This window comes from Thamnophis elegans, chromosome 2 (genome assembly GCF_009769535.1).
Source record: "Thamnophis elegans isolate rThaEle1 chromosome 2, rThaEle1.pri, whole genome shotgun sequence".
In the NCBI taxonomy this organism is placed as follows: domain Eukaryota; kingdom Metazoa; phylum Chordata; class Lepidosauria; order Squamata; family Colubridae; genus Thamnophis; species Thamnophis elegans.
This window is the reverse complement of record NC_045542.1, coordinates 11,152,180-11,178,668: the sequence shown is the minus strand read 5'-3', so window position 1 is coordinate 11,178,668 and position 26,489 is coordinate 11,152,180. Positions and strand designations below refer to the sequence as shown.

At 41.7% G+C, this 26,489-nt stretch overlaps 1 protein-coding gene across 1 annotated transcript in view; it reads left to right on the top strand.

The window, feature by feature from the left end:
* Positions 1–26,489, top strand: part of GRIPAP1 (GRIP1 associated protein 1) — an 89,904-nt gene that overhangs the window by 14,408 nt on the left and 49,007 nt on the right. The window contains exons 8-18 of the mRNA XM_032210288.1: positions 1,472–1,519; positions 1,623–1,654; positions 3,129–3,176; positions 5,026–5,125; positions 6,070–6,147; positions 19,336–19,470; positions 20,213–20,308; positions 21,254–21,466; positions 22,481–22,594; positions 22,784–22,861; positions 26,246–26,341. Coding sequence (XP_032066179.1) covers positions 1,472–1,519; positions 1,623–1,654; positions 3,129–3,176; positions 5,026–5,125; positions 6,070–6,147; positions 19,336–19,470; positions 20,213–20,308; positions 21,254–21,466; positions 22,481–22,594; positions 22,784–22,861; positions 26,246–26,341 — 1,038 coding nt within the window. The remainder of the gene's footprint in view (positions 1–1,471; positions 1,520–1,622; positions 1,655–3,128; positions 3,177–5,025; positions 5,126–6,069; positions 6,148–19,335; positions 19,471–20,212; positions 20,309–21,253; positions 21,467–22,480; positions 22,595–22,783; positions 22,862–26,245; positions 26,342–26,489) is intronic.

Here is a 26,489-nt window from a genome sequence, read left to right as displayed (position 1 = left end):
TAGAGGCTTTCTTCGAGCCTCTGGGTGGGTGAAAACTGCCTCCCCCGGACTCCGGAAGCCCATTTTCCCCCTCCCCGAGCCTCCGTGTGGGCCCTGCACTTACTTCGCATCCAAAACAGGCCACGTGGAGACTCCTGGGAGGGGTGGGAAGCCTGTACCCATAGCAGCCGACTCTGGCCTCTTCCCTGGAATATGGGGCCCCCAAAATTATTAGCCTTCTGGAGAACTGTGACTTGGCTCTTCACTCAGGCATTGGGCTAGGGTGGTAGTGAGACCAGTAGATCTGGATATCATGGGATATTGTGATACTATGACAGGATATATGATTCTTTTTGGGGAAGCAGATCTGTGGATTTATATTTATCTGTTTTTATGGAATGCTGGTGTGAACTGTCCACTATTGTAACGTGTAAGATAAGCAGCCATATGCATTTTCTAACAATATAGCTAAATTACATTGAATTAGAAAGGTGCTGATCTAATATAACTGTTGCTAGCAAAGTCACCAGTGTTAGCATGGCAGGGAATGTTTCAGTAAAGAATAATATACAGACTTGAAAGCAGGAGAGGATTCTGGAAACTCTGGATCATTGTGATTTGTCCTTTGTCCCCAAGTGCAGGCCTTTATTTTTATTTATTTTTTCCCCAGAGGAGGGAAGGTGAACTTTTGGTTGCTTAAGATAAAATAAATGATCCCCAGCATGCTAGTTTTCTGAACTAGAAAGCTGCCTAGACCACTGATGGAGAACCTTTTTTGGCTGACATGCCAAAGGGGGGGAGGGGAGCACGGGGGGGGGGTGGTCGTGCACCGGTGTGCCACACCCATAATGCTATGCGTGCAACCACCACCACCCTATGCAGATTTGCACGACCAGCGACAAACACCCCCCCCCCTCTTTTCACCCACCCCAGGCTCCAGAGACTTTCTAGAATCATGGGGAGGGCAAAAACAGCCTCCCCCACATCCCTGAAGGCTCCAGAGAGCAAAAAATGGACCAACGGCCAAACCGGAAGTCATCATTCCCAAACTTCCAGGTTTCCCATAGGTCTGTTTTTTGCCCTCCGGAGTTTTCAGGAGGTTTCCCTGAAGGCTCTGGTGGCCGAAAACCAGTCCTATGAACAAACCGGAAGTCCATTCCTGAATTTCCGGTTTGCCCGTAGGGCTGGTTTTTCGCACTCCAGAGGCTTTAGGGAAACCCCCGGAGGGTGACAAATGACCTCAAAAGAAGGCTGGGCAACATCTTGCATGCCCTGACAAATGGCTCCGTTTGCCACCTGTGGCACATGTGCCATAGGTTCGCCATCACGGGCCTAGACGTTGCCTCTTCCTTATCTCACCACTGCCCTAAAATGGATGTTGTCTGATGGAACCACCTGGTGGGGAGTTGTTGAAAACAGTCTTTCAGATCAATGAAAGACTTTGAATGCTTGAGGCAGGTCATTGTGTTTGCCTCTCCTTCCTGTCCTATAGGCATACAAGACAACAGAGACCTCCCGCCTGCAGCAAGAGCTCTCCAAGGTAAGAGAGATTTGTATGGCTGGTCAACCTTCTCAGGAGACAGTAGGTGGTGAGAGGGTGAGGTTTGCTGGTGGGAACTTACCGCTTTTTCTCTCTTACGCAGTTTATGGAGAAGCTTAAGAAGAAACAAGAGAGGTATGTTTTGGGGGTGGGGAGGGGAGCTTGGTCATATTGGGATAAGGAATGGAGCTTACTCCTTATTAGATGATAGAGAGAGAGAGACAGAGAGAGAGACAGACAGACAGACAGACAGACAGACAGACAGACAGACAGACAGACAGACAGATAGATAGATAGATAGATAGATATGGAACAATGGATGGATGGTGGGATGGATGGATAGATGATAGATAGATGGATAGATGGATAGATGGATAGATAGATAGATAGATAGATAGATAGATAGATAGATAGATAGATAGATAGATAGATATGGATCAATGGATGGAGGGTGTGGTGGATGGATAGATGATATATATATATAGGTAGGTAGGTAGGTAGGTAATGGATCAATGGATGGTGGGATGGATGGATAGATGATAGATAGACAGATAGATAGATAAATGATAGATAGATATGGATCAATGGATGGATGGTGGGATGGATGGATAGATGATAGATAGATAGATAGATAGATAGATAGATAGATAGATAGATAGATAGATAGATAGATGATAGATAGATGATAGATAGATGATAGATAGATGATAGATAGATGATAGATAGCTAGATGGATGGATGGATGGATGGATGGATAGATAGATAGATGATAGATAGATAGATAGATAGATAGATAGATAGATAGATAGATAGATGATAGATAGATGATAGATAGATGATAGATAGATGATAGATAGCTAGATGGATGGATGGATGGATGGATGGATAGATAGATAGATGATAGATAGATAGATAGATAGATAGATAGATAGATAGATAGATAGATAGATAGATAGCTTTATTGTCACTTTGAATGTACACTAATCGGCATACATTAAAATGAAATTTCATTGCATACAGCTCTCAAAGGGTCTCCACCTCTAATATGCATTGCCTTAACGTGACTAAATAAATAAATACAAAATTATGCATATACCCACATACATATATTATATGACGCAGAGAAGCGTTACATTACAGTCCAGTTCGTATATATACATGAAGATGGTGAGAAAAATGAATCTTGAGAGTTTACCAGACAGATGGCAAAGGGAACAAAGGTGTTACAGAATCTCATAGTCCTGCTAGAAATATTTGGAAACCTCCTCCCAGAGGGGAGCAACGCAATTAGAACAGAATTACAGGACAGAATTAGCTAGCCAGGCTTTTACCTGCTTGATTGCTGTTCCTGTTACAAGTGAAAGTTTGCCATCATCTCAAGAAGTTTGAAGAATGCTCCTTCCTCCACTGCCGAGAGAATGTTAATATGTTCTGCAGGGCGGCTTCCCTTTGAGAATCAACTTTGGCCTCTCTTTTATTAGGGTTTCCTGCCTAGTGAGGTTGCAGGGGGCTGGACTAGAAGACCTCCAAGGTCCCTTCAAACTCTGTTGTTCTGTTGTTCTGTGTTTTAACTTCCCCCTATCTTGGCCTCCCTTCCTCTCCCTTTTAGCTTTGTGCGCCTTCAGACAGAAAAAGAAGCTCTCTACAATGATAGCAGGTATGGGCTGAACAATCTGGAATTTCACCTTCTGTGCCCGTGCAACAATGAACTTTTCACATGTTTGAGAAGCACCAAGTGATTGGAGTAGAGCAGGGGTGTCAAACTCCAGGCCCGCGGGTCGGATCCATCCTGCGGGGTACTTAGAGCTTGCCCGTGGAAACAGCAAAGGACTGGCCCGTGGTGCCTTTGCCAGAGAAAACGGAGCTCATGAGGACCGCCTCCCCCCCAAAAAACCTCTGCAGAGGGTTGCAGGAGGCCGTCCCAGCGAAAAATGGAGCTTGGGAGCCTGTTTTCGCTGGCAGAGGGCTCAGGCACCACAGGCGCCCCCCGACACAAGTGACGTCAAGCCGTCCATGCCCCCCCCCATCCATGCCCCCCCCCCCCTGAAGTCGAACACAACCCTGATGCCTTCCTCAATGAAATTGAGTTTGTCACCCCTGGAATAGAGCTTTCCAAAGGGCATTTGAAGCCAAGGTGTTGGGAGGGAGGGAGGGCGGGGGAGAAACAGCCGCCAGTATTACAATCCAGATCATCAGGAAATCACTGCAGTGTGAAAGCATTACATAAAGTGATCCCCATGGGACTCCGCTGAGCAAGCCAGTTGATGGCGTGGAATGAATTGCACTCATGCCTGACAGGTTTGAAGTGGGCCCAGCTAAGTAAGCAGAAAGCCTTGGGACTCTTCCCCCTTCTTCCAGCCTCTTGAGTGATCATTGGCCCCATTTTCATGGCATTTACTAAAGCCATGCAGTACGGCTTTCAGATACTATAATGATATAACAAATTACATTCATAATAAAATAGCAGATTACATTCTAGCCGAAGAAAGCTATCTAATACTGTGTGGGTAGGTGAGGCAGGGCCTCTAAGTCCAAGAATGCTGGTGTATCTCTCTAACCCATTTAGCAAAAACAAATGATCTGTGTAAAGCAGACCCCGCTACAGAATAGATTAGACACCTGTGCATAATTTAGTTCCAGTGTTGTGCCTCTTAGCTAACCTTGGCTGGTCTTGAGTGCTATGCAAACTTAGCCTTAATTACAGTTTGGATGGGGACCATCTGGGAAGCTCAGAGCTGTTGGCCAGATTTCAGCACTGAATTAATAAGAGTACTCTAGAAGAAGGCAGTGGCAAACCACTTTCCTTACGCTGCTTAGAAAGCATGGCTGTGTCCATGAAAGCAGGGGTGAAATGCTATCGGTTCGGACCGGTTCGCCTGAACCGGTAGTAAAAAATGCTACTGGTTCGGGCAAACCGGTAGCTCCTGACGATCAGCTGTGCCGTGTGATTAGAAATCGTGCTTGTCGCACAGCTGGTCGTCGGAACTACCGCTTTGCCCGAACAGGTAGCATGTTTTTACTACTAGTTCAGGTGAACAGCGTGCATGCGCGCGCAAGCAAACCAGTAGCAGACTTCAGAGCATTTCACCCCTGCATGAAAGTCCCCAGAGTTGAGCATTGCTGAAAAGTGGAGGTTCTTGCTTCATGTTTTTGGGTTGGAATTTCCATCAGCCGGGTGCAGGTTTTAACCGAAAGTGAAACTGGATACGGGGCTGGAGCATTAGGCAGTCATGGTGTTCGAGTGCTTTTGCTGCAGTCATGGGTGCTGAAGAGAAAGTGGCAAAAGAAGCACATGCCTGGGAAGACAAACAATGAAGCTGGAAATGGGGATGAGTGGATGAGATGGGAATGAAAAAGGCATTTCCCGCAAGAGTAGAGAGGTGCAGGGAGGGACAATGAAATGACGGGCAGAATGACCCAAAGGCAACAGAGCAGCTTATGGAGAAGAAAACATTGTCTCTGAGTTCTCTCTCCCCTCTAAACAAATTTCCCCTTCCACGGTTCAGGACCAAAATTGAGGAGATCCAACAACGGAAGGAAGAGGAGCTCAAATCTCTGAAACTCCATAACCAGAAGCTGCAGCAAGAACTCCAGTCCACAAATCAGGTAAAAGACATTTTTTCCTTCTCCTGTAATTCAGATTGAGTCACATTTAAGGCATGGCTAAGGAGACCTGATTGGTCGGATTTAGAAAGCATCAGCTAGAAAACCTCTTCATTGAAAGGGTTTAGTTTTATCCGTTGAGAGGTCTTGAGGCAAAGCCTAGCTGTGTATTTGCCCAGTTCTTTTCAGCTTTGGCTCTCTCCGTGGACAAGCACTGGTCCTCAACATGCCAGAAACCGGGCCATGGAAACAAGTGAAGCTCCATCCACGGGATACAGGCATCACACAAAACCACACCCCCTCCGGTCCGTGGAAAAACCTCTCTCTCTCCGTGGAACCAGTCCCTGGTGCCCAAAAGATTGGCGGTGGTGCTCTAATCTGTACAGTAATTCTGGCTTTTCAGTGTCTAAAGCAGGGATTGTGAACCTTGGCAATGTTAAGATATGTGGACTTCAACTCCCAAAATTCCCCAGCCAGTGAGACCACACCTCTTAAGGTTGAGAAACACTGGTATATAAAGTGTGAATGTCTTTTTGGGGGCCACAATTTTCCCCAATGAAGCTTGAGAAATATGATGGGTTGTTTGCTTGTTTATAAATCATATGTATAAGATTGTTCTACTCACCGGATAGATTTCTACTATCTCATGGAACTCCCATTCCTGAAATTTCTTGGAGGAAATGCCACAGACTTGTTAAAGTGGATAAAGCACAAATATAGCTAACAATAGTGGGCCATTTGTTTCCTGCTTTAGAAAATAGGATTCTCCCCCTCCGTTCTTCCTGTGCTTTTGTCTTTTTAGTGGTTCTGAGGTTTATTGATTCCACCTGATAATTTTTATGGGCATGGCTGTCTCCATCCAGGATGTGATCCTAGTGGAATTTAATGCAACAGTGAAATCTTCCCTTTATGTTATTTCTCTGGTAAATGCCTTCCTTCTTTCTCAGGGCTTCTTGGAATTAAAGGGCCAATTGCAGAGTGGTCAAAAAGAACATGAACTGGCTCTTCAGACTCTGCAGGACCAGGTGAGTGAGCCTTCTACCTGTCTGCCACCCCCCCTCCCCCCGCCCATGTGTTAAGAATCTCTGATCTGCCTCAAACTGTACTTTTGGCAAGAAGTTTACTTTCTGATATTGTAGTCCTTTGTGGAGGATTTAATCTCTGTTTTTGCTTTGGGGGGTGGGGGTGAGTTTATAGCTCCCATCAGTCTCAAGCAGTACTGAGTTGCTGGAACTAATGGCATATGAAAGGCATATGTGCCTGTTCTTGAAATAAGATGATAAGTGTATTGCATTAGAAGTAACAAATACCCAGGGAGCTCCCTGAATGGATTCTGGTTTTGGCCACAGAGCTGTATGGTTTCAAAGTTTATTATAAGGCGATTCAGATTTGCCACCAAAGAAGCAGAATTATATGGCCTGTATAAATTGTGCTATTAGAGTACATTTGGCATTAGGAATTCTAGACAGTATGAAACTCTGATTTTGCTTTTGTAGGCATGGACAAAGATTTATGTTTCTAATGTTTCTAACATGTTCTCAAGTCATAAAAGCTGGAGATGTGCGACCTTTTGAAGTTTAAAAAAATAATCTGTGTTTGTTATTATGTTTTGTAGTTTTTTTCCTATGCTACTGTGGCCAAGGTCAGCCCAAAGTTATGTAGATGGTTGAACCAAACTTCCCTAATTGTTAATCATCCCTGATCATTGGCCAAGAGATTGAGGCTAACAGGAATCTAAAACGTTTAGAATGAATCATCTTAAGTGAAGCCTGAAATGTAAAAAAAAAAAAAAGGAGGCCTTGGCTCCTGGCAGATTGACTGATTGGATCAGGAGGTAACAAAGGCAGTGCCTTATCGCTCAGCTAGACTTCTCTCCTTTACTTTACATAGGGCTGCCCTGGGAAGTGATTCCAAAGTGCCTTCTTGCTTTCTAGTATAAGCCAGTTCAGAGGATAACTCCTATTTGAGTTACCCTGGTTGCTATTGGCTTCTGGCCCAATTCAGAGTGCTGATTATCATATATAAGCTCTGTACATTTGAACCAGTGGTGGGTTTCAAAAATTGTTCGAACCTACTCTGTGGGTGTGGCCTCCTTTGTGGGAGTGGCTTGCCGCCCATGTGACTGGATGGGAGTGGCTTGCCGCCCATGTGACCGGATATGAAGATGCCGACGACACTTGTCAGAACCACCTTAAATTACCTCACACACAGCACTGGCCTGCATAAGAATATGATGTCAACTTGTTTTTTAAAAGGCATCTTTGGTTTGCGTTAAAACAACTTCAACACACGCAATGTTCTGATTGCACCACAAACGCAGTAGTCATCCTTACCTTTCACAGAGGCACTGAGGTTTATAAATATGAGCATGATAGTGTAGAATAATCCTATCCAAGGACCAGTGGTGGGTTTCAAAAATTTTTGGAACCTCTTTTGTAGGTGTGGCCTGCTTTCCGGGTCCACTGGTGGAACCTCTTCTAACCCGTTCAGTAGATTTGACGAACCGGTTCTACCGAATAGGTGCGAACTGGTAGGAACCCACCTCTGACTTGAACTCTTGCTACTTCTGGGCTCCTTTCCTCCAGGTAGAATCTGTGCGAAGTAGACAGAGGTTGCTTCAAGTGCTGACCCCACAGGAGATGCGGGGAGGGCTGGGGCAGGGATTGCTTGCAGGCATTCAAAATCACCGTAGTGATCTTATGGCTCTTTTTAGACCGTGCACTCCAAGACATGTGGTGATAAGTCACATATAAGGATGTGGGTAATAAATAAATAAAACAAGCCATATGGGCTGACTGGCAAATGGGTTGGCTAGCTGCAATATTGATACAACCTGCCCCTATTTGTTCAAGGAGTCACTTCAGTAGAGAGTCGTCTGTTGTTTTTTGGCACTGTGATCTTACTTTCCATCAAATTATTTGCCTGCTATTCTTTCCATTTAATTTAATAAGTTGCACATTGGCATTCTGTTCCTATTTTTGCCACACTCTTCTGTGTGGGTGTGTGAATTATGTTGATCCAGTATGATTTTATATCTGTCTGTCTGTCCTAAGTATATTTTTGAATGCAGAGCATGCAATGTCTCCTTGGTACTTTATAAAAGAAATCTTGATTTGCTGATGGGGTTGAGGTTATCTTTCTCTAGATACTTCCTTGTCAGTAAATCCAACTGAACCTAATAAAACCTAAATATGAAATTACATTGTAATGTTTCTCTATGTATGGAAGTCAACAGCTAAAAAAATAGAAACCTGGGACTTAAAATATGAACACTATTAATGGCAGTTGCTGAAGTAATGCTCCAAAAGAATTAAATATAATTAATGGAAAGTTGCTGTAAAACTACTCCTTCTCCATCTCAAGGAGGCTGTTGTATCACTGCCCTGTGAGTCTCAGTGGGGAACCTCAGTGGGGAGACAGATGCTGTATCCAATTGGTTTATATCATTCACTTGCCCCATATTGAAACTGATGCAATTTCAGACAAGGCCATGTATTGCTTTATTGAATGAACTCCTCTTAGCTATCCTTTCTTCATTTGAATGATGCCTTTGTGTTCAGTCATAAGCATATATAAATGTAAAATTGTGCTAATGTGCTAAAATGTCAGAAGATTGTAGAAGACAGTTATCTGCTATGCACCTGAATTCACATATTCCCCCCCCAACACCAAGTTTGTTCCCCTGCAATGTCTTTCTACAATGCTCCCTGTAAGCGTGACCCATCAAAACTGCGCTCGACTAAGCCGCGCCCGATTAAACCGCGTCGCTGACATCATCAACAGGGCGACAACAGCCAGCACGGAGAAAGAAGGGCACTTTAAATAGCGCTTTGAAAGCAAGCCGATTCAACTTAAGGTAAGGGTTAGCTTTAGGGTTAGCTTTAGGGTTAGCTTTAGGGTTAGGTTAAGGGTTAGGGTTAGGTTTAGGGTTACGTTAAGGGTTAGGGTTAGGTTAAGGGTTAGGATTAGGTTTAGGGTTAGGTTAAGGGTTAGGTTTAGGGTTAGGTTAAGGGTTAGGTTTAGGATTAGGTTTAGGGGGGTTAGGTTTAGGTTTAGGAGTTAATTTTAGGTTTAGGGTTTACAGCGTGCTTCTGTCTCCGCGCTGTTGTCGCCCTTTTGATGACGTCAGCGACGCGGTTTAGTCGGACGCGGTTTAGTCGAGCGCGGTTTTGTGGTGGAACCCCCTGTAAGAGAATCAGAACTGAAAGGTCTTTGTGGATGATTCTCTTGTATGTGTCTTGGTTGAATATAAATTGTATGTGTAGTTAACAGTTGTACATTGTGATATTGTCTGAGTTTATACATGGCAATGAGATTACAATCAACCAGCATCTATTTTAGCTATTGCAATGTCATTGGGACTTATTGTTCTTTATTTTGTTTAGCATTGAATATGTTATTGTGGAGTTACATTGTTTACCATAGAAATTTTAATCACTGTTATTATGTAAACTAATGTGAGAATGGACATCATATTTGTATGCTGATGGATAGATTCAGCAGCATACAAATCGGATAAATCCATTATTGCAGAATCAGTAGCAGAGCTGAACAGCGAACCATCCTACAGGCCGCAAAACGCAGGAAAAATCTATAATGCTGTTAAGTAGTTAAAAAGCAAAGTGAAGCTAGTGTAGCAATTAATGAGAGTTGTTATCTGAACAAATCCCAGCTCCCTAGAATTTAAAGTACAGTATTGATATATATGTAGGTTCTGCTTGCTGTATATATATATATTCTATCAGCACAAGAAGAAACTAATTCCAGTATAGAGAGAGCAGAGAAGCCAAATTTATTGTTGTACTGAGTTGAAGTGTAACAATATACTTGTATAATCCCTCATTTTTGGCCATGGTTGAGTGATGGGAGAATAATCCAAATAATCTGGAGAGCACTGCTAGTACCTTCCCTTTTAATGAAATGATTCCCATGATACATGGGAATAACTTTAATTCGATGGACTTAATTATTTTATAGTGCAAGATTCTCCATTCATAATCTCCTTCTTTTTTTTTCTAAATGGAGTCATTCTTGATATCTCTGAATGAAAAGGGGAAGTAATTTCAGGTTTTGAAGTCATGCTGGTAGGGGAAGAAATGTTTCTTATCTCAAAGGTTGTGGAGAAGAATTAAATTCTGATTTTTTCCACTCTCAACCTATGGCAAATAAAAACAATTAAAATCCATCCAATTGGCTTAAATCTTTTGGAAAAAGTCGGCATTAGGAAAACACCACTGCTCTGCTCAAATAGAGGGATGGAAAGAGATAGGAGAGAGAGAGATGTATGCAAAACCATCTATGCATTTTTAAAAGAATTTTGATGTGCATTCTCTCTTTCGTATGTTTCCTTTGTTAGTATTAACTTCATATATCAAATTCACATTGTAAGTGTCTCCAGAGACGATATTCATTCAACATGTTTTACATGTAGATTTGGAGACCATGCTATTTTGAGAATGTTGTATCAGAATCTTCATTTCTTTTACACAACTTGCTACCTTAGGTTTAATTTCATTAAATGGTGTAAAATGTTGAATTTCCTATGTAAAAGTATATGTATTGGATAACCTCTTTCTTTTTGAAAATAGACAGTTCAGACCACTTATTTAACCCAGATGCTATTTAATATGAAATAGTCTTAATATTTCTTTGTTTTCCTTTCCATTTTGCTATTCAATTTCTTGAGAAATGTTATGATGTTCTCCTTTTGTTCCTCCTCTCCCCAATATTTCTTGAGCAATGCTTCAGGCTTATTCCTTACTATAAAAGTGACTCATCCGACCCCCCCATTGATTTTTGATTTAATATTTGATCAACAAAGACCTAGTTACAACTTTTTGTTCTGAAAGGTAATTTATCTCTGGTGAATGGACCGGCTTCCCAGAACTAATTCACGGTATAAATCTTTAACAAAAAATTCTAAAATAAACTTAAAAAAAGTGAATAACATCTTTCACTTGAGCTTTAACTCCTCCTTGCTAGGCTAGCTCTAAAAAACTTATATCATTCCTGGTTTTTTTAGTCATAAGCTATCTGAAATTTCTTAGTCCCATATTTGTTTTGAATATAATCAATCCATCTTTTCCACTCCAGTTTATATCTCTCGTTTGAATGGTCCTTAAGATATCCAGATATTTTAGCCATCTCAGCTAGATTTGTTACTTTCAATGTCCATTCTTGAATAGTAGGCAAATCTTCCTTCTTCCAGTATTGCGCCACCAACAGTCTAGCTGCAGTTATTAAATGCAAAATCATATTAATCTCTACAACTATACAATCAGTAATTATACCTAACAAAAATAACTAAGGAGCAAACCTCATTTTCTAATCACTTTTGGAAATTGATCATTAACTATTTATAAGCTCTTAGAGATCTTTGAAATAACAAGTTTGAAAATGACAGATGAATCTGCCTTTTAATCCTGAGCTGAAGATAATTTAATCATAATGTTAAGAATTAAAGAATCTTTGCTGTTTCTTTATTATATTTCTACTTTTCTTTTTTCTTTTTCCTTGCACTCTATTTTATTCTCTTTTCTTTCCTTAACTTCAGATTGTATTAGATTTTACTATTCCAATGAACATTCTTAATAAAAATTATATATCTATGGGTATATGTAGGACGGAAATGACCCCCAGCCCCCCCCCCCCAATATACCACCAAAATTCAGTGTGCCCCTGGGTTGGTGGGGCGAAAGGTTGGCTCCTGATAATTCAAGTTCTACTCTTGAAAGCCATATTCTTTGATTCCCTTTTAAAGATTCACATGTTGCCTAAGTCTATGCTGTTTCTTTGGGCACAGTTTCACTTAACTTTGTCCTCACAATGAGTTGCTATGGGAAACCAATTGTAAGATGTTGCCAGTGATACTTTTTGGGGGTCTTACATCTTCTTTGCCATGTGCTTTGGTACGCAAATGGGATTTCATAGACTGACTGTGGCTTCTTCCAATTTGGTATTGGGTAAAATCTATTTTACCTCTTTGTTTATTCTTTCCCTAAGGCATTTCATCTTGGATGATGTAAAGACAGTTTTGTGTTTTATGCCATTGTGATGGAAGTGCTGTTCTACTTCAAGTGAAGTAAGCAGTATTCCATTTTACACTATTATTTTTTAAGTAAACACTTTTGTGGGGAAAAAATACATATCAGCCATGAATTGGATATTTCATCTATCGTTATTCTATTTTTCTCAACCAGTGTGATGTCTGGTGTATTTTGTCCGTTTGTATACGGAAATCCCACAAGATCTTGACCATCTGATTTTCAGTGACTTTTTCAGGCTTATGTTCCCACCAGTTTGTTGCTGTTTTAATATTATAATTTTTGCACAAATTCCAATGGATCATTTGTGCTACTGAATTGTGCCGCAATTTATAATCAGTCTGCGTGATTTTTTTACAGCAACTGAGTATGTGATCAACAGTTTCATCAGCTTCTTTGCAAAGTCTGCATTTGGCATCATCAGAGGATTTTTCGATTTTGGTCTTAATTGCATTTGTGCGGATAGCTTGTTCTTGCGCAGCCAGGATTAGTGACTCTGTTTCTTTCTTTAATGTACCTGTTGTTAACCATAACCAAGTTTGTTCACTGTCCACTTTATCTTTTATTTTTTCAGAAATTGGCCATGCAGTGCTTTGTTCTGCCAACTCTCCATTCTTGATTTTATCACATCTTTTCTGTATTCTTGTTTCGTCAATTAATAGATGTTCTTGACTTTCTTTTAAATAATCAGCCAGTGCATGTTTTTCGTCTTCAACTATTTGCTTCACTTGTAATAATCCTCTGCCACCTGATTTTCGGGGCAGATATAGTCTATCAGTATCACCACGTGGATGTAAACTGTAGTGCATTGTCATTAGTTTCCTGGTTTTTCGGTCCAAAATGTCAAAATCAGCTTGTGTCCAGTTAACTATACCAGCTGTGTATCTTATAACTGGTATTGTCCAGATATTTATGGCCTTGATTGTATTTCCACCATTCAGTTTAGATTTCAAAATTCTCCTAACTCTGTTGGTGTACTCTTCCCTGATTATAATTTTTACTTCTCCATGCTTGATGTTATCCAACTGCAAAATGCCTAAATATTTGTAGGCTTCATTTTCATTGCATTTAATTATTTGCCCATTGGGCATTTCAATTCCCTCACATGTAGTGATTTTGTTCCTTTTTATGGATACAGTGGCATATTTTTCCATGCCAAACTGCATTGAAACATCAGTGCTGAGTACTCGGACTGTGTTTGTCAGTGATTGGATTTCTATTTCTGACTTTCCATAGAGATTCAAATCATCCATATATAATAAATGAGAAATTTTTTCAGCTTCTTTGGCTGTTTGGTAGACTAATTTCATTTTTTTTTAAGATTACTGATAGTGGGATCATCACGATGATGAAGAGAAGAGGTGAAAGTGAATCACCCTGGAAAATTCCTCGCTTGATATTAACCATTCCGTAGTTCTCATTCCCTACTGCCAACTCAGTTCTCCATTGTTTCATCGCCTTTTCAGTAAAGGATGTAATATTTTTGCTAATGCCAGTTGTTTCTAAGCATTTTATAATCCAACTATGTGGCAATGAGTCGAATACCTTTTTGTAATCAATCCAGACCATATTCAAGTTCGTTTTCTGTTCTTACAATTTTCTAATATCATTTTATCATTTAGGAGCTGATCTTTTATGCCCCTGCTCCTTCTTTTGTTGCCTTTTTGCTCTACTGGCAAGATGTTATTTGTTTCCAAATAATCCCTAATGTTATCTGCAATAATGCCTGTGAGTAATTTGAAGGTTGTTGGCAAGTATGTTATTGGTCTGTAGTTTTCAGGTATTGTTCCTTTAGTTGCATCCTTCTGAATTAAGTATGTTTTTCCAGTTGTCAACCATTCATCAATTTGACCATTTTGTAAAATTTCATTCAGTTGCCTGGCCAATATTGCATGTAAACCGGTCAGATATTTGAGCCATAAACCATGCAATTGGTCATTTCCAGGTGATGTCCAATTCTTTACTTTTTAAACTCGATTTTTGACCATCTCAGTTGTTATTTCTAATATTTGCATTTGCTTGTTGCCAATGCTTTTCTCACTTGTTGCCAATGCTTTCCTCACTTCTTCTTCTTCTTCTTCTTCTTCTTCTTCTTATTATTATTATTATTATTATTATTATTATTATTATTAATGTCTAGTTGCCTCTCGAAAAAGCTCTTTTGAGACATGCTCATGTGTGGTTAAATCCCTCTTTGCCATTTATTCCTTATTGATAACATAATTATTTTTTAAGTTATAAATAAAGCTAAACATCAGAATTTCTGACTTCCTTAGTTCAGGATTATAATCAGATACATTACCAAGAGTTTTATTCCTTCTGAATCCTTCTCTTTCCACTTCTTTCTTTTGCACCTTTGTTCTTCATATTTGGCTCCATTTCTAGTATTTTCTCACTGGTCCAAACTTCTAATTCAAAAACATATTCATTCTGTAGTATACACCTCTGGCCAGGATGGACTGTCAATCCCAATTCAGTGCATTCATATTAGTTTAATTTTCCAAATATACATAGTAATGAAAACAGCATTATTGATGAAAAATGGATGTATCGTTAGATAGAGAATTTCATTGTTTTCAGAAATATCAGATTTTTAGGAAACGGAACAAAAAAGATCATCAGGATGATAAATAATTAAAAAGACTAGACTCAAAAAATTAGACTCGAAAAATTAGAATATTGTGCAAAAGTTCATTTATTTCAGTAATGCAACTTAAAAGGTGAAACTAATATATGAGATAAGACTCATTACATGCAAAGCAAGATAGTTCAAGCTGTGATTTGTCATAATTGTGATGATTATGGCATGCAGCTCATGAAAACCCCAAATTCACCATCTCAGAAAATTAGAATATCACATGCAATCAATGTGATACATAGAACAATATCGGACCTCTGAAAAGTATAAGCATGCATATGTACTTGGTTTGGGCCCCTTTTGCAGCAATTACTGCCTCCCTACTCTAGTTCTTGAATTGGATTTGGGGATTTTCTTCAAGTCTGTTAAAACTCTGTTAGCATATTTAGCTCCTTTGATTACGATTTGTCTACTTCATAATGGTGGAACACACCGGTTCTTAGCAAGTGTGGTCTGAAATGTGGGTGTGTGGAATATTTGAGGGAGTAGAAAATATATAGAAAAAGATCATGCCGGAGGAAAGTAATGTGTACTTAAAATGACATTGTGCGTCAAAGTGTAACATACAGAGCTCCTAACTTTAGTGGATCGGCGGAAGGACGAGACTGGAGCCAGAACTGCCAGAATGAGAACGGTTTATTCAAGGTAACTATTTACAGGCGATTCAGCACCTTCCCTGCTTGACAGCTATTTATACGGAGCTGTCAAGCAGGGAAAGCCAATGAGCGCGCCCCTGGCGGCCCACGCTCAGCCAAGCCAAGCCCTAGTCAATCAGGGCGCGGCTTGGCTGGTTGTTAGCCACCAGGTCGTAAGTCGAGGACTTCCCGAGTCCTCAACACTAACATTAACCCCCTGTCAATCACAGACCTTGGTTCTACTTTGTTCTTGGCTTGAGCACCACTACACACTCCTGACTACTCTTTATACTTTGTACGCCTGACTAAGCCTGACTAAGCCTCCCTTATTTAATAGTACAATACTTTAATATTCAGGCCCACTGCAATTTAACATTGCTTTAGAAATTACAGACAATGAGGGTCAATTTTTGGGTGGAAGGGCCTAATGAAGGCCCAACAGTTTATCTAAATACTTTCTGGAAATCCTTTTCCTTCAAATACAGTAATGCACACATTGCTTCACTCATAATATACAGTAAGTTGTTGGCTAAATTTGGGGTGTCTCCCCTTATTTGTTTGAAGGGGGGGAGTGTTTCTACCCAGGAGGCCTGTCCTGATACATCATAGCTCTTACTATTAGGAACGTAACACTGAAATGACTCTCTTCCTTTCTATTTAATTCTCCAATTTCTTCTCTTTGATTCCTGTCCTCCCATGGACTTTTCCCTGCTCTTAATTTGCTTTCTTTATTTTTAACCTCCTTCTTCTCTCAAACAGGTTTGGTGATTATGCTGAGTCTCTAATAACTGTGCCTTGTCCTTGTAAGTGTAAATTAAATGTGGTCATTTCGTTGTTTTATTTTCATAGCAATTGATGTGTCTCTTTTTAAAATTTGGTTTCCAAGCTTGCTTTCTCTAAAAACAAAATAAAAACCAATCGCAACCCTTGCCCAAGGCTGCTAGTTCCATGTTTTGCTCTATTTTTAATCCTTATTTTCTCCTCCCCTCCTGCTTTTGCTCTCCCCTCCCCTCCCGCCTCTCATTCTTTCTTTCCTTCTTTCCTTTCTGTCGCCCATCCTGTCCTTCATGGGCCCTCAGGTTGCGTGCCAAAGTGCGGAGAGCCAGGAACAGGTTGAGACCATTCTGTCTGAAAACGATGCTCTGAGAACCAACCTTGCAGCCTTAGAACAGGTACCAGGTTCTGCCTTCTGAGCCAAGTGGTCAAGGGGACGTAGAAGGTGGTGGTGAGGGTGATGAAATTGAAAGCTGTGAATATTCATTTTTACGAGGGGGAGGGTTATGTATACTATTTTTACAGCATAAGGGAGACTAAATGACCAGCAACAATGCGGTGTGAAGAATTCCTATTTTATTTATTGCATTTACATTCCTCCCTTCATCCAGTATAACAGTGGTGGGTTTCAAAAATTGTTCGAACCTACTCTGTGGGTGTGGCCTCCTTTGTGGGAGTGGCTTGCCGCCCATGTGATGGATGGGAGTGGCTTGCCACCCATGTGACCGGATATCAAGATGCCGATGACACTTGTCAGAACCACCTTAAATTACCTCACACACAGCACTGGCATGCATAAGAATATGATGTAAACTTGTTTTTTAAAAAGGCATCTTTGGTTTGCGTTAAAACAACTTCAACACACGCAATGTTCTGATTGCACCACAAACGCAGTAGTCATTCTTATCTTTCATAGAGGGCCTGAGTTTTATAAATATGAGCATGATAGTGTAGAATAATCATATCCAAGGACCAGTGGTGGGTTTCAAAAAAGTTTGGAACCTCTTCTGTAGGTGTGACCTGCTTTCCAGGTCCACTGGTGGAACCTCTTCTAACCGGTTCGGTTGATTTGACGAACTGGTTCTAGTGAACTGGTAGGAACCCACCTCTGCAGTATACTGTATGTGTGAGATGTGCATGGATTTTCAACATTTCCTGTTAAGATAGGGTAAGAATAGACAGGTTCCAAATTATCTTCTAAGTTTCATGGATAACTGGGAATTCAAATGTTAGCATCTCCAAGCCTGGTCTGGTATTTTAACTCCATATCACACTGACTCTGGTTCAAGGAACTTATTCACCTCACTTCATCAGTGCACAACCACAGTGATTCTCTTTAGCAAGGGTAAGCAGCTATTTAAGCCCAGGAACATGCATCTTTTTTGAGTGGCTAAGAGTTGCAATCAAAGTGGCAGTAACACAACCCAGGACTGAGTCACAGAAAGATTTGGGACCCAGATTTCTTTTTTTTAGGCTATGGAAGAGTTGTTGTTCTTTAAAAAAAACAAAACCCAAACAAACAAACTAGGTTAAGCCTATATGAAGCCTGCAAATTTTACTTGTTTTGTGCCTTTAAACAAAAGGAATTCCTGGCTTGTTCAAAATAAGAAGCATCTAAGTGTTTGAGGGGAAAGTGAGTTGTGTTGTCCTGCTGTGAAGTGGCCTGTGTCACTTTCGGAGAAAGTGACTGAGATTGCATTGTAATTCTCTCTCGTTCTCTCTCTGTGTTGTCTGCGTCTATCCTTGGGGATTAGGAGCTATGATGATAAGGAAGATGAAAATATCCCAGATGCTAGATTTGTCATTCATGACAGGACAAGATTCCTTTCTTCCTAGCTTAAGACATGGATAGATTGTGCCAACAATCACATCTGCTGTATGAAAACCTGCCATTATTGGCACATTACCTTAGACCTGTCACTTCTTCCAGCACTTTGATCCTTCCGAAACTCTAGATGTAAGACATGTTAGTTGGAAATAATGAGAGTTGTACTCCTGCCACATCTGGAAAGCTGTAGATTGGACAAGGCTGGTTTAAGAGAATGTGGAGAAAAGATTGTTAGAATATTGTATGATGCTATTGCACAAATGAAAGTGACCTGTATTTAAGCACCTTTTGGGTAATAATTACTTTTTAAAGAAAAATGGGCATAAACCCTTGGAATCTATGACATTGCAAGGACTACACTAGATTTCCTGCTTAAAAGTACTACAAACCTCTTTAAGAACTCTTTCTTTTCGATAGGCCAAAAGCTCAGAGCAATTTCTGATTAGCCAAGTTTTAGATTTTAAAGGCAAGTTATACATGATAACACAATTATAAAATCTATAAATTACCTTTTTAAAATGAAACCTGTTTAGTCAGAAATCACTCAGTATTTCTGAATATTTTGATAATCCTATGCGAACTCGATAAAAATGTGCTGGTGCTAAGAATTCTTATTCAACTACAAATTAGCATAATTTATATAAATTTCATAGTGCCTCATTCTGGAATGTAGGCTAAGTAACAGAAAAAGAAAAAAAAGTGAAAAAGTCAAGCTAATTTGCACTTCAAAAATATTTAAAAATTCATCTGCATCCAAAATAATTTTCAGTGGGTTTTCATAGAGATTAAACTAATGAGTTTGATTACAGATGAGATAACAATCTTGTCCAAGATTAGGAGACTAGGAGTCAGTGGCAAAACCATGCAGTTTCTCATTTCATTTTATTGTTCTGTTGTTAAGAAATGTGTGTGCACCCATTATAATTAATCATAATAATTCTTATTGTCAGTGGAATTTGAAGCTGGTTTGTAAACTTCAATTAAGCGGAAAGTCAGATGATTGTCTGCAAGGGGTAACGTCAAAGAAGCACCCTTCATTTTTACACGTACAGTGAATTAAAAATATTCTTGTGAAATTAAAAAAAATGAAGAAAATGCATGAAAGCTCAGTGGCGTGTGGAAATGTGCTTGGGTTAGGAGGAGGGGGGGCGGAAATCTATGGTTGTATTTCTTTTTTAAGGAAAAGGAGAACCCACAGTGTTGCCAGGAGGGTAGGTCATAGTGCTATGTGATTTTCTGAAAGGTCTGTAAACTTTCTCCTCCCTCTCTCGTCCTGCTGCATTCTTGCCCTGTAGATCCAGACATCTAAGACTCAAGAAATGAATCTGATGCGAGAACAGGTGGCAGCTTTGGAAGATGAGCTGCAGCAGCGTCAGAATGAGAAGGAGGCATTGGCTGCCCAGCGGGATGACTTCAACACACAATTGCAGGTGGGCAAAGGCATTTGGCCCATACAGGCCCTGTTGGCCCAAGCATCCTGCTGCAGCTTACATGGCCCAGCCAGCTATTTGCATATTCTGTATTTCCTTCCTTCTATCACTCTTGAGCACAATATGCAAAATGCCCCAATTCTGAACCTTTATGGCACAGAGAAAAGAAGCAGTAAGAAGTTAAATATATATATAGCATGAGAGGACTGTTTTGCTACCTCTCATGCCCTTTTGCCTATGATTGCATTTTTTACACTCGCCTTCTGATTGTTTACTGATCTCTTTCTCCTACTCCTGTTAGTCTTCCAACTGCTACCTGACTTCTGGCCCCCATTTGGGTGTGTTAGCAAAATTCTCCCCAATATCCCACATATTTTCATTTCAAATGACTGGTATTTTAATCCTGAACCTTATTTTAAATTTGTCAGTGTGAAAGGAGGCTGGGTAATTCACCCGACAAATTCCCAAGCTGAAAAAGTTTTCACTCTTACTTTCAAGGGCTTAGATGTAGAATTGAAGTGGGATGAAGTGTTTTATGTAGCTGGTTACTATCATCCTGTTGATAGTCCAGTAATATGGAATCAGGCTAGGGCTGCTTGGTGGGGGATCTTCTTTGTTTATTGGTGTGTCATTGTCTTCTGCCAGAGGCAGTGTACCACCTCTGACAAAACCCTGGTGCCGATAAAACAAAAGGGATGTCTTAGAAGATAGCATTTTTCATTATCTTCACCTTTTATTGTAGGAGTCACTCCGAGGCAATACTCGTCTTATGGAGCAAGTTCAAGAACTCAGGCAGGAAAAGGAGAGATTATTACAAGAGCTTGATGAAGTACGGAAGGTAAGCTAGAGTGGAGTTATACATTGTGGCTCATTCAGACAACTTCAATCATGGCTTGATGCTTGTATATGAGCAGAAGAATTGCCATGCCATGGCCTGCTTCTTTCTCCCTTTCTGCATCGAGGTTTCTAAACTGATCCCATTTGTCTTCAAAGCACACTACCGTTTGGCAAAAAAAATCCCTTAAATGAGGATGTCAAGAAAGAGTTGATGAGTTTCTACTCTGAATGAACTATGATTCATTATGAAGTTTATAAAATTAGAAGCAAAATAGAATAGAGGAAAGGACAAGGAGGAATGGGATAAGGGCATTGGAGGAAGAATAGTAGCTAAGGGAACATTGCAAGATGATAAAACGGTAAAGGTTCCCCTCGCACACATATGCTAGTCGTTCACAACTCTAGGGGGCGGAGCTTATCTCCGTTTCAAAGCCGAAGCACTGTCCGAAGACGTTCTCCATGGTCATGTGGCTGCCCTGACTAAATGCTGAAGGCTCACAGAACACTTATTATCTTCCCACCAAAGGTGGTCCCTATTTTTCTACTTGCATTTTTTACCTGCTTTCAAACTGCTAGGTTGGCAGAGGCTGGGACAAGTAACGCCATTACCTGGCGCTAGGGATTCGAAGCGCTGAACTGCCAACCTTTCTGAGCGACAAGCTCAGCATCTTACCCACTGAGCTACCATGTCCCTGTTAAAATGGTATCTGCTGGCTAAGAAAGCTGTTCCATTTTTTACCTGATTTCCTGACCTTCTCCAGAAAGAGCCCATAGACTTTCAATTTCTCAGTGCAACTCTGAAGACCAGAAATTAGTGCTTAGTCTTTTTAAAGGAGCCAAGGATTTTAGTCTCACAATGCAAACTTTCTAAACAGGCAAACTTCCTGGAAGGCGGAAGTATTGGAAGTGGGATATAGGGCTGAGCTGTGCCTTCTCCTTTCCACAGACAGCAGAGAAACGCAAGGCCATGCTGGATGAGATGGCCATTGAGACCCAGCAAGAAAAGGGACGCCACAAGGAAGAGCTCGGTAACCTCCGTCTGCAGCACGAGAAAGAGATGCTGGCTGTGAGGGCACGCTATGAGCGGGAGCTGCGGGAGCTGCACGAGCACAAGAAACGGCAGGAGGACGAGCTGCGTGGCCAGCTCAAGGAGGAGAAGGTACCGGGGCCACATTCAAGGTTTAAGGGTCAGAAATTTGGTCTGTCTTCCTAAGGAAAATTGAGCATTTCACATCCTCTAAGGCAGTGGTCCCCAACCTTTTTATCGCCGCGGACCAGTCAGCCTTTGATAATTTTACCGTGGCCCGCTGAGCGCGCGCAGGGGTGGGGGGGCGTTGTTCGCGACGACACATTGATTGTTTATATATCACGTGCGTACCAGCGCGGGGCTCTCTTCCCTGGAGCCTTTGCGCACGGCCCAGGAGCCTTTGCGCTGCAGCGATCATGGCCCCCGGCCGCTGCAGCGATCATGGCCCCCGGCCGCTGCGCGGCCCGGTGCCAGGTACTCTGCGGACTGGGGGTTGGGGACCACTGCTCTAAGGGAGGAAGAACTCCCTAACTTTATGAGAAGGAGCAAGCAGCAAAAGGTTGCCTAAAATTGATCTAGGTATAAATTCTAGGTAAGCTGCTTCCTAGGTTATGATTGTTAACATTCACATTTACACTGGGGCCAAGAAATGAAATCACTGGTAAGACTTTGCTAGGAAGAACCATCAAGGGAGCTTTGGCTCTCACCAGTGGTGGGTTGCTTATCCCGTTCCAACCGGTTCGGTTGGAACGGGGCCGGCGGCATCCTCGTGCACGCGCGCAGTTCACGCATGCATCTTAGCGTCTGCACGATGCTCCAGCTGCTCGCGGAGAATCGCACAGGCGCTGTATGTGCCATGTCCCTGCGTGGAAGCGCAGAAGCCTTCAAAGACCGGTAAGGAGCGCGGGCGGGCCCTTCAGCATTCCCGGAAGTTACTTACTTCCAGGTTCACTGACCAACCAGTCCACACGGACCGCCGCGGAGTGGTTGAAACCCACCCCTGGCTCTCACGCTAAAAGAGTGAAACTTTGTTATGTCCGTCCCCCCCCCCCCCTCCCGGTCCGGGAACAAAGGACATTCTAGGTGTCTTTAATTTCCTCTGCTTTTGGGATTGTCTGCAGTCTTTTCCTTCCTCTTCTTCATTAGGCTCGTAGTCAAGAACTGGAATCCATGCAACAAACTGTGGAAGAGCTACGGCTCCAGATCCAATCCATGGATGGCACCAAGGGCTGGTTCGAACGGCGCCTTAAAGAGGCAGAGGTACTGATTTGGAAGAGAAACGGATAGCAATTCCTTTCCAGTTGTAGAAATCCAGTTTTTGTGCGTCTATTGATTCAGCTTTACACCTGGGTAGTGGGACATAAATTAGAAGTGGCATTCTCTGGATAGGCCTGTCAGATTCCCTTTCTAGCCTTTTATTGAGCCTCTGGTTTTCTTCCTCTTCCCCAGGAGTCGATAGAGAAGCACCAGCAGGAACACATGGAAGCCCTGAGAATCTGTAAGGAGCAGCATGCAGCTGATTTACAGGTATTGGGGGCTGCGAATTGTCTGTTTCTCCCCAGGCTTGAGAAATGACAGCTATTTATTTCCTTTAAGACCATACCTAGAGTACTGCATCTAGTTTTGGTCACCACACTATAAAAAAAGTTGTTGAGACTCTAGAAAGAATGTAGAGAAGAGCAACAAAGTTGATTAGGGGACTGGAGTCTAAAACATACGATGAATGGTTGCAGGAACTGGGCATGGCTAGTCTAGTGAAGAGAAGCACCAGGGGAGACATGATAGCAGTGCTCCAATATTTGAGGGGCTGCCACGGAGAGGAGGGGGTCAAGCTATTTTCCAAAGCACCTGAAGGCCAGACAAGGAATAATAGATGGAAACTGAACAAGGAGACATTCAACCTGGAAATAAGGAGAAATTTTCAACAGTGAGAACAATCAACCAATGGAACAGCTTGCCTTCAGATGTTGTGGGAGCTTTCATCACTGGAAGCTTTCAAGAAGAGACTAGACTACTATCTGTCAGAAATGGTGTACGGTCTCCTGCTTGGGCGGGGGGTTGGATTAGAAGACCTACAAGGTCCCTTCCAACTCTGTTAATCTGTTAAATTTCCTTGTCTTAAATCTGTTAAGTTTCCCTCCATGCCATCTGGCATAACACTGCCAAATTCTCAGTTAAGGAGTTTTGTCTGTTCTGCTCTTTAGGTATCACTTATTGCAACCAATCGGTTGATATGGGGCTGGTGTGAAGAGCAGCCTGCTTTCACCTACAGTTGATTGGCTGCTGGGTCTAATGGATTTCTGGTCCTCTCTGGACATGGCTAGTGTACGACATGGCTGGGGGATCTGCAGCCCTCAGTGTTGGTGATCTTCACTTCCCAGCAATCTCAGCCAGCGAGACTGATGTGAGGGATTCTGGGAATTGTAATTCATAAAATCCGGAGGGCCACAGGTTCTCCACACATACCAATTCTAAAAATTACACCATGGAGCTTTTCTGCAATGCTCAAGAACCACTCTTTCGTTAATGTGAAAGTGATTTTTTTCCCCTGAAATCTTTTTACACTAGTTTTTATCAAATTGGATTCCTGACTGAGTTTACAACTGCAGTCAAAAAAAAATCAAAATTAAAAGAGCATATTAAAAAAATCGAACTAGTACATAATATGGCTTGAGTTTTAAATAAAAAGTTTTTTGCTTGGTGTCTGAGAGCACAAATTTAGATAGACTTTGTTTGGGGGGGAGGAATTCCATGACTGGATGGATGTAGGGAGAAACGTTATCCTTGTCCTTGATATCAATCTTTCCTTTGATTAAACAGTCACTGAGAGGAAGGCTGGAAAGTGACAAACTGCTCAAGACTTTCACAGTAAACACAAGTCCAAGCACTTTGTCATTGAAACCCTTTCAAAATAGGCAGGATGTGAGTATTTATCTGTTAATTGTATCTTATATTCCAACCTGGCTGAGGCTGGACTGCTCTGGGATTAGGCCTGAGCAAATGTCAGAAGGGCGAGGAAACGTCCATATTTAAAGTAAGATTTCTGTCCTGGGAAAACTCTGGTAGATGCCCTGATCGTCCTTGGTGAGGCAAGTATCGTCTAGGGGGGAAAAGCCTTCTGAGTTGCTACTCCCTGCTGTTCTTCTCTTGTTCAAGCTTTTCAAATCGGTAAAACAGCAACAGTAACTATGAAAGTGCAGTTCTTCCAACTAGCCTTTGCCTTTTTCTTTAATTAAAAAGTGGTATTCCTGAGGCAACTGGTGACAAACGCTCAAGTGCTTTTGAACCAGTGATGGGATTCAAATAATTTAACAACTGGTTCTCTGCCCTAATGACCAGCAGGGTAGGTGGGGCTTGGCAGTCATGTGACTGGGTGGGCGTGGCCAACGCAACATCACTCACGTTGATGGGCGCTTCACCTTAGCTGTTACAATGTAATAAGGGTTAACCGGAGAGGCAGTTTCTGTAAGCAGGGCAATAAAGATGAGGCTAGAAACAACACCAGAATGTTTCCTTCCTGCCTTCCTTACAGGATTAGCCTTGTAAAGTGGAAAAAAAACAAAATGAGATTTCTTCCAACAACCGGTTCTCCGTACTGCTTAGAATGTTATACCAACTGGTTCTCCCGAATAGGTGCGAACTGGCTGAATCCCACCACTGTTTTGAACTAACACTGAGGAGGAATTTTAATCTACTTTTTATTGGTGTTTCATTTGTATGTTCTATAGGGGAACGGGTAGGTAGATTAATGTCAGTCTTCCTCAGACATGTTTAGTACTACAGTCCCCAGGATTCCCAGCCAGCACACAGCCTTTGGCAAAGGCAGTGAATCGCCTATAATTTTTCTTTGTAAACCGCTTAGAGATGGCTGTAAATTCCTTAGATATGTCTAAGTGTTATTGTTAAGTGTTATTATAATTTAAAGGGGACTTGGGAGCTTACCTTAAACTTGAATGTTACATTTGTGTAAACCAGGGGTAGTTATACCTACCGCCCACTTTTGTATTTCTGTTAGTAGTAAAATTTTCTAACCGCCCACCGGTTCCACAGTAATGGTGATATATAAAGTAGGGAAGTAACTTTACTTAATAAAATTTATAAAGCAGAGTTACAGCAAATCCCTACCGCCCATCATGAAAGCTGGAACGCCCACTAGTGGGCGGTAGGGACCAGGTTGACTACCACTGGTGTAAACCATGGTGCTGATTCTCCTATCTCCCAGAACCAGCCTCATATTATCGGTCTTTTGGCTCCAGAAAGAGAGGTGCTACTTGACAAATTGAAATCTGTTTAGCTATGGTGAGTTTCCCCACTATGATCCCTGCACTTCTCCACATGTTTATGGTGGCAAGGGGTGGAGATAGGAATGGAACATAACCAGGACTGTTTTAATAAAAATCATACCATACTAACTAAACATCCGTCAGAGTTCCTAAAAGATTCCCTGAAACTTCTTTAGATTATAAATGAAAATATAGCTTGAAATGCCATGATCAGCAGCTCTAACAGTAGTTCTTGCTGTGGAACTGAATGGGGTATTTGCAGCTAATGTGCAGAGCAGCAGATCATAGCCCTTGGAAAGGACAATTATTGAGATGGGTGGCTATAGAAATTGAATGAATGAATGAGCGAGCAGTATGTCAACAGTCTTTCTCCTTCTTTACGCTTCTCCAGTTTTCTTCATTGCTGCCACTTGGGCTCCTTTCACATGTTAGCTGCTTTTTTCCTGCAGTGATGAAGAGCAGCTTACACAGCAGATTTTAGTCATGCAGTTTGTGCTTTTCCCCTGAAAATGTCCTTTCTCAGCCACTGATGTTTTTCATGTAAGAGGAGTAATATGGGACTCTTCCTCTGCCTTTTAATTATCTTACTCGTATCTCTCCTGCTCCAACTGGGTTGTTTCCTCTGCAGCTAAAAGACCAAGAGGTGGAGGCAACTAAGGAAAAACTGAGAGAGATTGAAAAAGCCAGGGATGAGCACATGGACACAGTCAACCGGCTGAAGCAGGTGTGTATGCCCAGAGCCTGCCAGTTTCCTGCAGGAACCAGTGCTTGGCAGGACGCACTTCCTTCGACCATCTGTTCCCTCTCTTCCTGCCAGGACTTGCCCACCTGCTGAATTATGTCTCCTCCTCCAGTGTGGTTGCAGTACACTG